General features: G+C 41.3%; 1 protein-coding gene across 1 annotated transcript in view; it reads left to right on the top strand.

Moving 5' to 3' along the window:
- The window catches only part of LOC149445621 (mucin-5AC-like), a 173,919-nt gene that overhangs the window by 62,255 nt on the left and 96,807 nt on the right, over positions 1 to 14,857 (top strand). The window contains exons 27-29 of the mRNA XM_089653506.1: positions 1,430 to 1,476; positions 6,164 to 6,361; positions 10,523 to 10,561. Coding sequence (XP_089509632.1) covers positions 1,430 to 1,476; positions 6,164 to 6,361; positions 10,523 to 10,561 — 284 coding nt within the window. The remainder of the gene's footprint in view (positions 1 to 1,429; positions 1,477 to 6,163; positions 6,362 to 10,522; positions 10,562 to 14,857) is intronic.

Genomic DNA, 14,857 nt, shown 5'->3' with positions numbered 1-14,857 from the left:
CTTTTTTTTTTTTACTTGTACAAGCTTTATTTGAAGTGTACAAAATGTACACTTCATTCACTCAATGTTGGGCAGTGCAATGTGCTGCTTGGCATTGCAGTGCATCTCGGACCAATGTGCTGTGCTAAAATGCAGAATGTTTGCATGTTATCGCAGCACACTGCAGTCTAGCTTTAGGCTGCATCAATTGTTTCCTGTGTGTCCCTGCGGCGGCAGACATTTTACCATGTGGTAAACCGTCTGTCACCACGCATAATGTAAATTGGCCCTGAGAGAGGAAGAACAGCGCTTGCAGCCTTTCATTCTCTGCTGCTCATGGGCTGACAAGGCATATTTTCTGACTGATGACCTCATGAGCATGTTGCTGCTCTTTAGTTATCCAATCATTAAGCTGGGTATGTGGTTTGACCAAGATTCTCTAAACTAAGCTTTGCTGCTGCAGTGTAGGTCAATGGCCTGTTGTGCTGTCTAGCCTAGATCACAGGACTGTATGTATTAAAAATTTGATGGGTAAAACCAGGGCTTTTTTTCTCAGAGAATAGGTGCAGGAACCCCCCCCCCCCCCGAGTCACCCTTGTCTCTGACCCCTACCTGCCTTAAGGCACCATCCATTGGTTCCACCTCCTACCCACCTTCCAGTACTGCCCACTTTAGGGAATACAGAACCCTAGCAACAATGACAGATCTCTAAATCCTCCAGCAGCCAGTAATAATGGACCCCTCCCTCAACAGTAGATCCTCCCCAGCAAAAAGTTACCCCCCAGAAACATTAGACCCTCCCCACTCAAAAATAAATTTTCTCCAGCAATAGATCCCCTAGCAGCAAGCATCAATAGACCCTTCAGTCCACCCCAGTACCCCTTGCCATTACATATATCCAGTGCTGGAGGTACCAGAACTGCGTACCCCCATGCTCCTGCTGAAAAAAAAGCACTGGGTGAAACCATTATCCGCTTTAAGCGCCGATAATGTGTTTATCTTTTTTTCTGTAGATGCTGTAGGACAATGGAAATTATTCCATAGCTGGGGATTCAGAATATATATTTCACTTTACATGCTGTGAGACTCATGCAACAATGTGATTATATTTTCTGACAATATGGGGTTGATTTAATAAACTTTGTGCGTCTCAGAAACCAATCAGCTTTTATTTGTCAAAGCCTAATTGAACAAGCTGAAGTTAGAAGCTGATTGGCTACCATGCACAGCTGCACCAGATTCCGTGTGCACCAGTTTTAGTAAATCCCCTCCCCCCATTGTGTATAAGTGGTATAATGTTGCTACCTTAGTGAATTCTTTACTTTACAAAGGAAGGTGGCATAATATGGGCTATTTGCCAGTTTAACTGTTGCTTGTGGGGATTCCTTTAAAATGTACGAATGATTTATTATTGTTGCTCTTTATAATACATTTTCTTTTTTTTTTTTAGTATTTGTACTGCAGGAGGGAAGGTTGACTGTACCTACAATGAGTCAGGTATGCTCAGCATGTTCTTACAGAACTCTCTTTTTCCAGATATACAGCGGTGGAGCAATTTGCCATTTTCTCTATAAGATCAGACTTGGTGTGTGAAAAGTGTTCAGCATTGCAGCATGGGCATGAGTGGTATCAATTCTTACCTTTGAAAAAAATATCTCTAAAGCTTGACTACCTGATAGCCATGAGCTTCATCTTCTTTAGTAATTATAAATAGGCAGAGGAGTCCCTAGGGTTGGTGCTACTTGGTGCGGTAACACTTGGTGACACCCTCTCCGAGGATCCCCACAGAATGGATCGGATCTACGGATTGAGCATAACAGATCCTGCGGGGATCGCCAACTTTCTTTACAACTTACCTTTTCTTGAAACCGGGACATGCGCAGTTGCTTCAGGGGGGACATATCTACATGGGAGACACATCTTGCCGCTACACCAGTGTCACCCCGTATAGATCTCAGCCACTTGAATGGCCAGACCATGATGAAGTCACTCCTGTGCATGCATATAGGATCACCATCATGGCACAATGCTCTCTGCAGTCAAAGCACAGGCAGTCTGACGTGAATGCACAGTGAACTGCGCAAGCGCGAGTGATGTCATCACCTGGAGATGACATCTGTATCTCGTTAACATTCCTTTTTTTGAAGATTTAGAAGGTACTAAAAAGGGATACATGTCCAATGCTTTAATATAGAGGAAAGTAAAAATATCGGGTTTAATACTCTTCTGAATTACCAGTAAAATACATATCTTAGATATTATGTAGTAGATAAAGTGACACTAAAGCTTTGATTTTTTTATCTTAAAAATAACAAACATGTCTATATTTACCAGTGGTTTTGCACAGAGCAGCCCAGATTCTCTTCTTTTTGGGTCCCCGCTGGTGCTTCTGGCTCCTCCCCTTCAAGTGATCCCAGGGAAAGCTTCTCACCCTAGGGGCACCACTGCATGCACGTCCCTGAGCCACTGCTCTATGCATCCATAAGCCACGTAGAGCCACGGTTTAGCCCCTCCCCTGATCTCTCTGGCTGTGATTGACAGCAGCAGGAGACTATTGGAGGTCTCAGCCAATGAGGAGAATGAGTCCCCAGACAGCAGAGGCTGTCGAGAACGTCGCTGGATCAGAAGGGGCTCAGGTAAGGACTGGGGGGAGCTGGAGAAGTCGCTGCACACAGAAGGTTTTTTACCTTCATGCATGGAATGCATGAAGGTAGAAAACCTTCAGCCTTTACAACTACTTTAAAGCATATCTAAACCCAAGAATAAAAATGTAATATATTGCAGCTCTCCAGTCCTGAGACGAGGTGGATTTTTTTTTTTTTTTTTTTTTTAGGCTAAGTATATTTTCTTCAAATATAGAAAATACCTATTAATCCTGCCCTGGCTTTGTGTGTGGGAACCTTCCTGTGCACTGAACTAAGATCTCAAACAATCTTTTCATCTTTGTCAGCCATCTTCTGTGGACTACAGAACACTTCCATTCTATGTACTAAAGATGAGGGGAAGGGGAGGTATGTAAAGCTCAAATCAAGAGAGCAGCTTAGTGTGCTCCTCTATAGATAGTAAGTCAGCACTGCCACCCTAGGAGAAGAAATTGGTAGGATCACCAGGAGAAAGTAAAGGAAATGCCTGTAAACTTAAGCCTAGTACACACGATGAGAAAATCAGATAAAAAATACAGCTTTCAGAGTGATTGTCCGATAATCTGATTGTTAGTACACAGCTTCTGAGAGCCGATCAGAACAGTTCATGCAAAATACTCCAAAGGGACAAGCCTGAAAATTTTTTTCGTACGATACCAAAATTAATAATTTTTGTTTAATTGGTACAGTATTCAGCCAGAAAAAAAAATGTGACCAAGGCTGTGCATGCTCGGAAACAAAAATTTACATTACAATACATATATCACTGCGGGATGTTATATTGTGTCATATGAGAATTTTCATAACTTTTTCATTTTCGATGAGACTAGCATGGAAAAAAAAAGGACAGTCATTGTTCTGATATTCTGTACTGTTTTCCCTCATTTTGTAAAGCGCTGTGCAAACTGTTGGCACTATATAAATTCTGTATAATAATAATAATAATATTCTCATTGTGTGTATGAGGCTTAATGCAGCCACCACATAGAGGAACTGGTAACATGCAGTAAATTATAATTATTTTTATTTTTAGGTTTAGATATCCTTTAAGGGTTCAGTGCTGGACCACCTCTCTTTCTTTGGTTGGGTGTAATCTGGGAAATACAGACAATATTGAGAAATTATATCCATAACTGTAATATGAAGATTAGAAAACATTTGATACAAGTATATCTAAACCCAAGAACATGAACTGGATATTTTGCAGATAATCATTTTCTAAAAACTGTACAATGACTATATTAATTTTCTTTCTCAGGAAAAGAACATTTTTTGTAAATACAGAAAAATACCTGTTCATCCTGTCAGTAATCCAGTGTCCATTATTTTCTGTACACTTAACTAAAATCTCAAATATGTTGTCAGTCCTCCCAAATCTGTGGACTACAGACCCAATGATATAGAAAAGGGGGGAGGAGGAGTCCAAATCAGGAGAGCAGCCTATAGTGACAATGCTGTTTCTTCAATGAAGTGAGCGTTGACACTCTAAAACAGGAAGTCTGTTAATGGCAGGATCACCAAGTGAAAATGAAGGAAAAAAAGAGAAAACTAATGCAGCCACTACATCTAGAACTGTAGTCTACTGTAATGTGTCATTTTTTGTTTTGGGATTTATATACATTTTAACTGAATTTAAAAAAAATCATATGTACATGAAACATTCAAGACGAAAGCATTCTTGTGTTGGACCCCTATTTCCTAGGTCCAACCAGAACGTTTTAGAGGGGAAGGTATAGAATGCCTGTGATGCTTTTATAATATTAACCTGACAGAAGCTCTAAACCTTATTGATTCCACTGAAGCATATGTTTTGTTATAGTCTGTGTCCCCATCTGGGAAATTTCCTTTCACTTCCAGTCGGGTCAGGAAGTAATTGAAAATCTCTTTAGCAGGGGCAGGGTCTGCAGTCAAAAACACTTTTGCACCAAAATGGGTATGGTCCTGTGTCACAGCCAAGGACACTTTACAGTAGCTTGGTCATCCTGATGGGTGTATCACAGACCTTTCAAGGTCACCCCACCACCAGGACCCAATGTCACCTAGCCACCACCACTCCTGTCCTGAGCTGGCTGCTGAACTCTTCTACTTCTCTGCATGGCTTTACATAGGCTGTGCTCTGGCCTACTAAGGCCAAGATTCCACTCCACACAATAATAAGCTGTTTCTCATCTTTAACATATTTTACTGCAGATTCAAATACCAATAGTGGTATACAACAGGTGATATGTTCCTGCAATCCTGATCTGTAGTCAAACACTCATGGAGGCATACAGGACAGGTTTGCTGTGGTGCTACTTAGCTCACACTGGCTCACTCAGGGACTCACCACTATCCTTGAGAAGTAGGCATATGGAGAATGAAAACGTTTGTTTTTTTCTGTATCAATATGTTGAGTTACTAATTTTGTTTCAATGCATTGGTAATTAAATTTGTTTACTTTAGTTTCCTTTATTCGTTTTCGACCAGATTTAAATTTTTCCAGTAAATTTGAACTATTCAAATCAAATTTGAATTGAAAATATCGAATTGATCCAAATTTATTGTGAACAGTAGCTGGTTCTATTCAATTCGAAATTTGAATTTTGGAAGGCGGCTATATTCTTCCTATTTTATTCTATGCTATTCTGTTCTTTTTGTTAAACGTGGGGAGGGATAAACTACTTAAAGGATAAGTTCATATTTTAAGAAAATATATTAAATGCACATTTTTTTCAGGTAAAAAAAATGTACATTTATTATTTTTTGTTTCTGGGGCCTCTAAAGCACTGCATCAGCGATCAGTAGATCACTGGTGCCATGCAAGTCTGCCCCTGACCTGTGTCAGAGAATACTGTGAATGAGTGACGCGGCAGGGTGGGCGGAGCCCTGAACTGCCACTTTTTTTAAAAAAATTGTAACAACTAGTGGGGAGCAGAAGGAGGGGGGTGCAGGGGCCAGGCCGTTTGTAACATGGTACTTATTACACCCTGAGTATGTTCTGAAAGGTGAACTTATCCTTTAAAGAGGGGCTTGTATATACCAAATAGAGTGTTTAACAAAACCCTCATACACATGCACATCAGTCCCTGGACTCAAGGAGCATACAGTCTTTTATCTTTACTTCACATGCATTCTAAGGACAGTTAACCTATCAGCTTGTCTTTGAAGTGTGGTAGGAAACCAATACAAGAACAGGGACATGCAAACTTCATGTAGGTAGTGTTGGAATTCAAACCAATGACCCTAGCCCTGCAAGGCAGAATAGCTTACCATTAAGCCACTGTGCTGCCCTAAGATGCAATATTTATTTACAGCTATTAATTGATTTATTTAGCTTTCAAGGGTAAGGACACTTTCGAAAACAATTTTCTGGAATTTACTGTTACCACATTTTCCTCCTTAGCTGGATAATTATCTAGTTCTGGTACCCACTCCAGCTGCATCTAGCCATGATTATTACCTCCTTTTAGGCAGTCCATTGGGATTGGGATAAAAGAGTGATACTTTTATTTTCTTTTTGTATTTAGAAATATAAAATGTTCTGTCTGTTTTGTTGATTACAGCCTGTTTCTGTATAATCAATGGTGTAACATATAAAGAAGGAGACGTCATCAACAGAGAAGAGAGGTCTGGAGATTGCTTTGTAACAAAATGTGTGAAAGGAGCACAGAAAATGGAGTATGAGCTTTGTCCAAGTTCTACACCCATCACCACATCCATCACCACTACCACTACTACAACAACTGTACCAACCACAACAGGTAATAATTCCAACATGAGTTGGTGTTTATTAAGCTGTACAGAAAAAAAATCTTTTGTAGATGGTCCGCTTGATTTTCAATTTGATAATGTTTTGGAGTGATTTATTAAAGCTTAATTCCAGGTGCAATGACAAAGAAAAACTCTTGCAAGGGGCAACCCCTCACTGCAAGGCTTAAATGCTCTGAAGCCCTAGTATGTGGGAAGAACCTCAGCATCATCACATACAGTGTAGGGCTACTAACTCTGTATTGTACATGGTGGAGGCTAAAGTGTGACCTTCGCAAGGAGCAACTCAAAGAGGAGACTATGGGGATAATTTAATAAAGGCAAATAGACTGTGCTCTTTGCAAGTACAGTTGCACTCTTCAAGGGAATTTGCTCCAGAGCTTAGTAAATGAGGCAAAAGTTCAGTTTGCAAAAAACACCCAATCATATGCAGGGAAAAAAAACAGCATTTGTTCTTGCACATGATTAAATGATGGAAGTCAGCGACATTTTTCTTCATTTACTAAGCTCTAGAGCAAATTTGCTTGCAGAGTGCACAGTCTATTTGCCATTAGTAAGTCAACCCTTTCCAAAAACTGGTGACATAGATGGAGAGAGCCTACTAGAGTACTGGAACAGGGAACCAGGTAAGTAGTACAGTTTCTTCTGCAACGCCTTAGACTTAACAAGTGTAGTGCTTCCCCCTTAAGAGCCGCTGAGTATCTTTGCATTGCCTGTCTGTTTTGAGCCTGATTTGGAAGCACAGCCCTTGCTGACACTGCCATAAGACCATGATCAGGGGAGCCTCCTGGCTGTCAAACCCAAAGTAATCATACAGTTTAAGGTGAATCAGTACTCTGATTGTATTGAGATCAAAGTAAATAAAATAGTACACGTACAAAAGAAATAAAAGTAAGCGTGCACAAACCAGCCAAATAATAAAGCACAGTACCACTTTGGAACGAACCTAAAAATGTCCTGCAGGACTAGAGTTTGAACGCCAATTCCAGCACTGAGATATCTTTCCCAAAATGAGCTGAAATACAGTATGCTATCAAGAATTTGGGCTAACTCACTTTTGGGTTCTCGATGACTGGGAACAGGATTTAACTGTAAAGATGGTTATGTAGATGGAGCGCTGCCACCGCAGGAGCTGCTTGAATTGTTGCTCAGGTCTCCACTTGTTTCGCCCCGCAGCCAGCTGCAACAGTTTTTCCACAGCCAGGTGCACACACACACACTTTCACTCGTTGTCTCCAATGACCAGTCTAGGGGATGTGGTTTTTGGAGTTTTATTATAGAACTGGGGATGGGGATTGGCAATTTAGTAAAATACTCCAAAATTAGAACTATTCGCACCGAGGACATCTAAAGTCCCATGCAGTAGCAACAGTTGGTCAAGATCTTCAGAACACTAGCCCGTGCTCCCCTTGTCTCAGACCCATGCTGAATATCAAGCACCAGATGGGTAGAAAAGAACACATGGTCCCCAAGATCTCTTAGTGCCTGTACTCACAAGGCCCAAGGACAGAATGGCAGCCTCCTTCCAATCTTCCAAGCAATACCCTCCTGTGATACCAGACAGATCTTTGGCAGACAGCTCCCCTCAGTCAGCGCACCAAAAACCCGGGTCGCTACTTCTCACTTTAAGCCCTCAGGTCACCCATGTGAGGCCACATGACAGCAAGTGCCAGGCAAGGTAAGACTACCTCCAGCCTGGCCTTGTGCTATCCTCTCCAGGAAAAGACCCATAACCCATGTGCTCACAGAACATAAATACCACTCCCAGCATGCAATGGGGCAACCCTCTGCTGTCAGCAACACAAACGATCTGTAGTACTTCCTTCCGACTTCCCAATGCAAATTGAACTGGCCTGGGCCCTCTGCATCCAGCACGTGTCATCACCTGCACCTCACGCAGTGTCTCTACTTCCTCCAGAAAAGTTCCCAAGCTTTTGAATATATAGGCTCTCGCCCCTTTGCCAGCTTCTCTGGGAAATGTAGTCTGCTTTTAGCCTGGCTGGGCACAACAGTCCTGCCTTCTGCATACAAGTTCAACAATGCTTTTCTATACTCAAGTCTGTAATAACTAAATTGAGGAACACTGCCATTTTGTGTTCAATCAATATCCTGCAAACAGTAACAGAGCAGTGTGTTACACGGGCATTTAACTCTTGCAGTATGGAAGGTATTTTTTTGTTATGCCTAGTTATCAACAGATTCTAAAGATCCCATTGCTGCACTAGAGTCTGGTAACTGCACTGGCCACTAGCCATATGTCACATGTAGGCAGTAGTATTGAAAAAGTCTGTAACGTCCACCATCAACTATGTAGTGCAAGAGCCTGCCTGATTGGGTATATAGGAGTGTCCACCTATGATATAGTTTTGGCAAATCATAGAAAGCTTTTTCTTTTCTGCAAGAGACATATATTAATTGTATATTGGAACATAGGGAGCTGGAATTTAGAAAAAAAAGGTGACCTTAGCCTTTAATTCCTTGTAACCAATCATAGGAAAAACAATTTCCTGTTTTCTGAGTATTGAAAGTGAACCGAAATTTGCTTTTCAAGTGATTGGATAACTGAAGTGAATAATCACACAATTTGTTGAGAGAATATTTTCAGCTTCTTCGGTAGATCAGCCCAAGTGTGTTCCATATCTCATCAGGTCCTAAGTAAGGTATCCACGGAGACTACATTTTTGGAAACTGGTGATGAATGTCTTAAAGATGATTGTCATTTATAAATAATAATCATATATAATAATAGTATCATAATAATCAATAAATAATCATTGTACCTGTATAACTTCTTGCATGATTAGAGATGGAATTTTATGTACACTTACAATTCTTTGCTTATTGGTCAAAAATATTTTGTTAGGCTAGCTTCACACCTATGCTTTTTTGCAGTGCGTTTTCAGTTTTGCAGAAATGCACTACAGTCCATTTAACCTCCCTGGCGGTATGATTATTTCTGATTTTTGGTGCTGAAAGCAGTACCATTTTTTGCATGGAAATATGTAGTTTTTTATTGTAGGCTGTAATTTTTAGGAATAACTCACTGAAATCTGTCTAGTAAACATTCCGGAAATGATAAAACTTGAAACACAAAATCATAAATTATAATTTAATTAATAATCATAAAAATAATAATATTATAATAATAAATTTAATTCAATAATATAATCAAACCAAAAACACTGAAATTTGAAATACAGAGGCAAATTTGCACATCGCTGAGCAAAGTTGCAAAATCTTTTTCAGTGTCTGATGACGAATTTCCCCACGAATCATTATCACTCAATTTTGCAAGTGGTTCTGATTTACTATCGCTGTTCTCTAGCCGGTCTAAAACCGCTTTTGACATAAAGGGACGCTTTTTGGACACCATGGACTTTTCTAAGTTTCCAGGCAGAAAGAACAGTCAAAATGCAGGCAGGGGACAGGACAAAGCACTAGGGACAAAATGTATGTGAAATGCATTGAAACAGCAATGTTTTACTATATAATAATCATTATTAAAAAAATGAAATTTTTAAAAAAAATTTCAAATTTGCCGCCGGTTCCGGCGCCCATACGTCCTGACGTCACAGGGACCAGAACACGGAAGCCGGATGCCGGCATCGGCTGGAGGAGATGGCCGGGGACGCTGTAGGGGACACATCGCAGGAGCGAAGGACAAGGTAAGTGCTGCAGGCACCCCCTGAGCAACGCCGCATGGTAAGCCCGAGTGTAGCTCGGGGTTACCGCTTTTGGTACTGAAATTTTACCCCGAGCTACACTTGGGAATACCGCCGGGGAGGTTAACATGACTTCTTATGGGTCACGGTCACATCTGTGCGTTTTCAACTGGTGCATTTATTTGGTAAGGATCAGGAACTTTTTTGCCCACAGCAGGTTGCATTTTTTGTTTCATAGACTTCAATGGAAACACATCACAAACGCATGAAAAATGCATATACACGTGTGTTTTCTGGCATGACAACAGACACCTCCCCCTAGCAATATTATTGTAAACTGCATAAAAAAAGTGTGAAAACGCAAACCGCACTGCAAGACACACTGGGAAAAATGCATCAACCGCAACCTGCATTGGTGTGAACCTAGCCTTAGTGATTCATACTGACACTAAAACTGCTTCCAAATCTTGTTGTTTCTTCCTGTGTTTGCAGTCACCATCACTTCTCCATCGACAAGTCCAGTTTCAATAAGTAAGTTATAATTGTTATTGAAAATAAATATTATAAAATGTAATTTTCCAGCTTGTACATGTCATGATAAGATATTAAAGCTGAACTCCAGCTTCAGTCTTGCACAGTTGTACACATTTCTATTTTGTACTTATAATGCTTTGTTAGTTGCACACTGTGAAATTCTTACAGTGTGCACTAAAAGCCAAAGCTGGTCAGATAAATTTATCTCATTTCCTGGCTAGAGGACGTCCAGGATTATCCAGCTCATTCCTCCCCAGCCATACTGTCCCTGGCCTGCTGTTTTCATTCACTCAATTTCAGTTCTTTCAGTCATGAAGACTCAGATTTACGTAGTGGAGCCTGCATGCAAATACTGGCTTCTTAGAGATGCCCGCTCCCCCAGTATGACACCCACCCACAAAGGAATTTTTGTTATATGTACAACTTTTCCCAAGGGCCAGCTCAATGCTGGCATCAGGGCTGGAACTCTTGAGAGAAGTACTCAGGCAAAATGCTGTGATGTTTTCTGGCAACCATGTACAGCATTTCACAAGCCCATCCTACTAGCCATGATCTGCCTTCATTGCATAGAGAAGCAGAGAGACCAGTGATGATGTCGCTGGTTCTAAATTAAGGTATGTAATGAAAATGGTTTTGTTTAAAATGTAGCATGGTGATAAAATAGGAGGGAAGAAGCAGGGAAGGAATCATAAAAGTGGCTTTAAAAATTATCTTAAAGTGTTATTAAACCAAAACAAGAATTTAATATATTGCAGCTTGCTATTCACTAAATGTGGTGGCTGCATTAGTTTTCTTTTTTTTTTTATATATTTTTTACTTTATTTTCACCTTGTGATCTGGCCAGTAACATACTTCACATCTTAGGATGTATCCACTCCACTGAAGTAGTAATGGAGACACATTTGGACTGCACAATTGCCAATCTGGGGAGAGGGTAGTGTTAGATGCACTAGCAGATTTAGATGGACTTGATTAACAAATTAATGCCGAACTCCAGCTCACACGTCTTAGACTGTTACAGCAACAATTTTGTTTTCCTTTTGGGATAAAGGTTTTACATAAATGAATAAAAGCTAATCATTGTAAGCACCCCTGTCAGTGGTAAATAATATGTCTCAACCCTCGAACTGCCACTGCTGGCATGGCTAAATCTAGGGAGGTGCTGGGGTGGGCAATGACCCCCCCCCCAGATTTTAGCTGTGCCCACCAAAGCCAAACCTAACCTGCCAATATATATTACCCTAATCTGAAACTATACCACCTTAATCTGATACTTTGCTGCCGTAGCCTGACACTATACTGTCCTTGTCTGACACTATACTGTCCTTGTCTGACACTATACTGTCCTTTCCTGACACTATACTGTCCTTTCCTGACACTATACTGTCCTTGTCTGACACTATACTGTCCTTGTCTGACACTATACTGTCCTTGGCGGACACTATACTGTCCTTGACTGACACTATACTGTCCTTTCCTGACACTATACTGTCCTTGTCTGACACTATACTGTCCTTGTCTGACACTATACTATCCTTTCCTGACACTATACTGTCCTTGCCTGACACAATACTGTCCTTGTCTGACACTATACTGTCCTTTCCTGAAACTATACTGTTCTTGTCTGACACTATACTGTCCTTGCCTGACACTATACTGTCCTTTCCTGACACTGTACTGTCCTTGTCTGACACTATACTGTCCTTGTCTGATACTATACTGTCCTTGTCTGACACTATACTGTCCTTTCCTGAAACTATACTGTCCTTGTCTGACACTATACTGTCCTTGCCTGACACTATACTGTCCTTGTCTGACACTATACTGTCCTTTCCTGACACTATACTGTCCTTTCCTGAAACTATACTGTCCTTGACTGACACTATACTGTCCTTTCCTGAAACTATACTGTCCTTTCCTGAAACTATACTGTCCTTGCCTGACACTATACTGTCCTTGCCTGACGCTATACTGTCCTTGTCTGATGCTATTCTGCCCTTTCCTGACGCTATACTGTCCTTGACAGACGCTATACTGTCCTTTCCTGACACTATACTGTCATTGACTGACTCTATACTGTCCTTTTCTGACGCTATACTGTCCTTGACTGACACTATAGTGTCCTTGGCTGACGCTATACTGTCCTTGCCTGACGCTATAGTGTCCTTGCCTGACGCTATAGTGTCCTTGACTGACACTATAGTGTCCTTGTCTGACACTATACTGTCCTTGCCTGACACTATACTGTTCTTTCCTGACACTATACTGTCCTTTCCTGAAACTATACTGTCCTTTCCTGACACTATACTGTCCTTTCCTGAAACTAAATCTGTCCTTGCCTGACAATATACTGTCCTTGACTGACGCTATAGTGTCCTTGACTGACGCTATACTGTCCTTGCCTGACGCTATAGTGTCCTTGACTGACACTATAGTGTCCTTGTCTGACACTATACTGTCCTTGCCTGACACTATAGTGTCCTTGCCTGACACTATACTGTCCTTTCCTGACACTATACTGTCCTTGCCTGACACTATACTGTCCTTGTCTGACACTATACTGTCCTTGTCTGACACTATACTGTCCTTTCCTGAAACTATACTGTTCTTGTCTGACACTATACTGTCCTTGCCTGACACTATACTGTCCTTTCCTGACACTATACTCTCCTTGCCTGACACTATACTGTCCTTGCCTGACGCTATACTGTCCTTGTCTGACGCTATACTGCCCTTTCCTGACGCTATACTGTCCTTGACAGACGCTATACTGTCCTTGACTGACTCTATACTGTCCTTTTCTGACGCTATACTGTCCTTGACTGACACTATAGTGTCCTTGACTGACACTATAGTGTCCTTGACTGACGCTATACTGTCCTTGCCTGACGCTATAGTGTCCTTGACTGACGCTATAGTGTCCTTGTCTGACACTATACTGTCCTTGCCTGACACTATACTGTTCTTTCCTGACACTATACTGTCCTTTCCTGAAACTATACTGTCCTTTCCTGACACTATACTGTCCTTTCCTGAAACTAAATCTGTCCTTGCCTGACAATATACTGTCCTTGTCTGACACTATACTGTCCTTTCCTGAAACTATACTGTCCTTGCCTGACACTATACTGTCCTTTCCTAAAACTATACTGTCCTTGTCTGACACTATACTGTCCTTTCCTGACACTATACTGTCCTTGTCTGACACTATACTGTCCTTGTCTGACACTATACTGTCCTTTCCTGAAACTATACTGTCCTTGCCTGACACTATACTGTCCTTGTCTGACACTATACTGTCCTTTCCTGAAACTATACTGTCCTTGTCTGACGCTATAGTGTCCTTGACTGACACTATAGTGTCCTTGTCTGACACTATACTGTCCTTGCCTGACACTATACTGTTCTTTCCTGACGCTATACTGTCCTTGACAGACGCTATACTGTCCTTTCCTGACACTATACTGTCATTGACTGACTCTATACTGTCCTTTTCTGACGCTATACTGTCCTTGACTGACACTATAGTGTCCTTGGCTGACGCTATACTGTCCTTGCCTGACGCTATAGTGTCCTTGCCTGACGCTATAGTGTCCTTGACTTACACTATAGTGTCCTTGTCTGACACTATACTGTCCTTGCCTGACACTATACTGTTCTTTCCTGACACTATACTGTCCTTTCCTGAAACTATACTGTCCTTTCCTGACACTATACTGTCCTTTCCTGAAACTAAATCTGTCCTTGCCTGACAATATACTGTCCTTGACTGACGCTATAGTGTCCTTGACTGACGCTATACTGTCCTTGCCTGACGCTATAGTGTCCTTGACTGACACTATAGTGTCCTTGTCTGACACTATACTGTCCTTGCCTGACACTATAGTGTCCTTGCCTGACACTATACTGTCCTTTCCTGACACTATACTGTCCTTGCCTGACACTATACTGTCCTTGTCTGACACTATACTGTCCTTTCCTGAAACTATACTGTTCTTGTCTGACACTATACTGTCCTTGCCTGACACTATACTGTCCTTTCCTGACACTATACTCTCCTTGCCTGACACTATACTGTCCTTGCCTGACGCTATACTGTCCTTGTCTGACGCTATACTGCCCTTTCCTGACGCTATACTGTCCTTGACAGACGCTATACTGTCCTTGACTGACTCTATACTGTCCTTTTCTGACGCTATACTGTCCTTGACTGACACTATAGTGTCCTTGACTGACACTATAGTGTCCTTGACTGACGCTATACTGTCCTTGCCTGACGCTATAGTGTCCTTG

Source organism: Staurois parvus, unplaced genomic scaffold (assembly GCF_062004578.1).
Source record: "Staurois parvus isolate SC_StPar_1 unplaced genomic scaffold, SC_StPar_1.0 ptg000715l, whole genome shotgun sequence".
NCBI classification, from domain to species: domain Eukaryota; kingdom Metazoa; phylum Chordata; class Amphibia; order Anura; family Ranidae; genus Staurois; species Staurois parvus.
The sequence above is the reverse complement of the archived record's forward strand: the minus strand, read 5'-3'. Positions and strand labels throughout refer to the sequence as shown.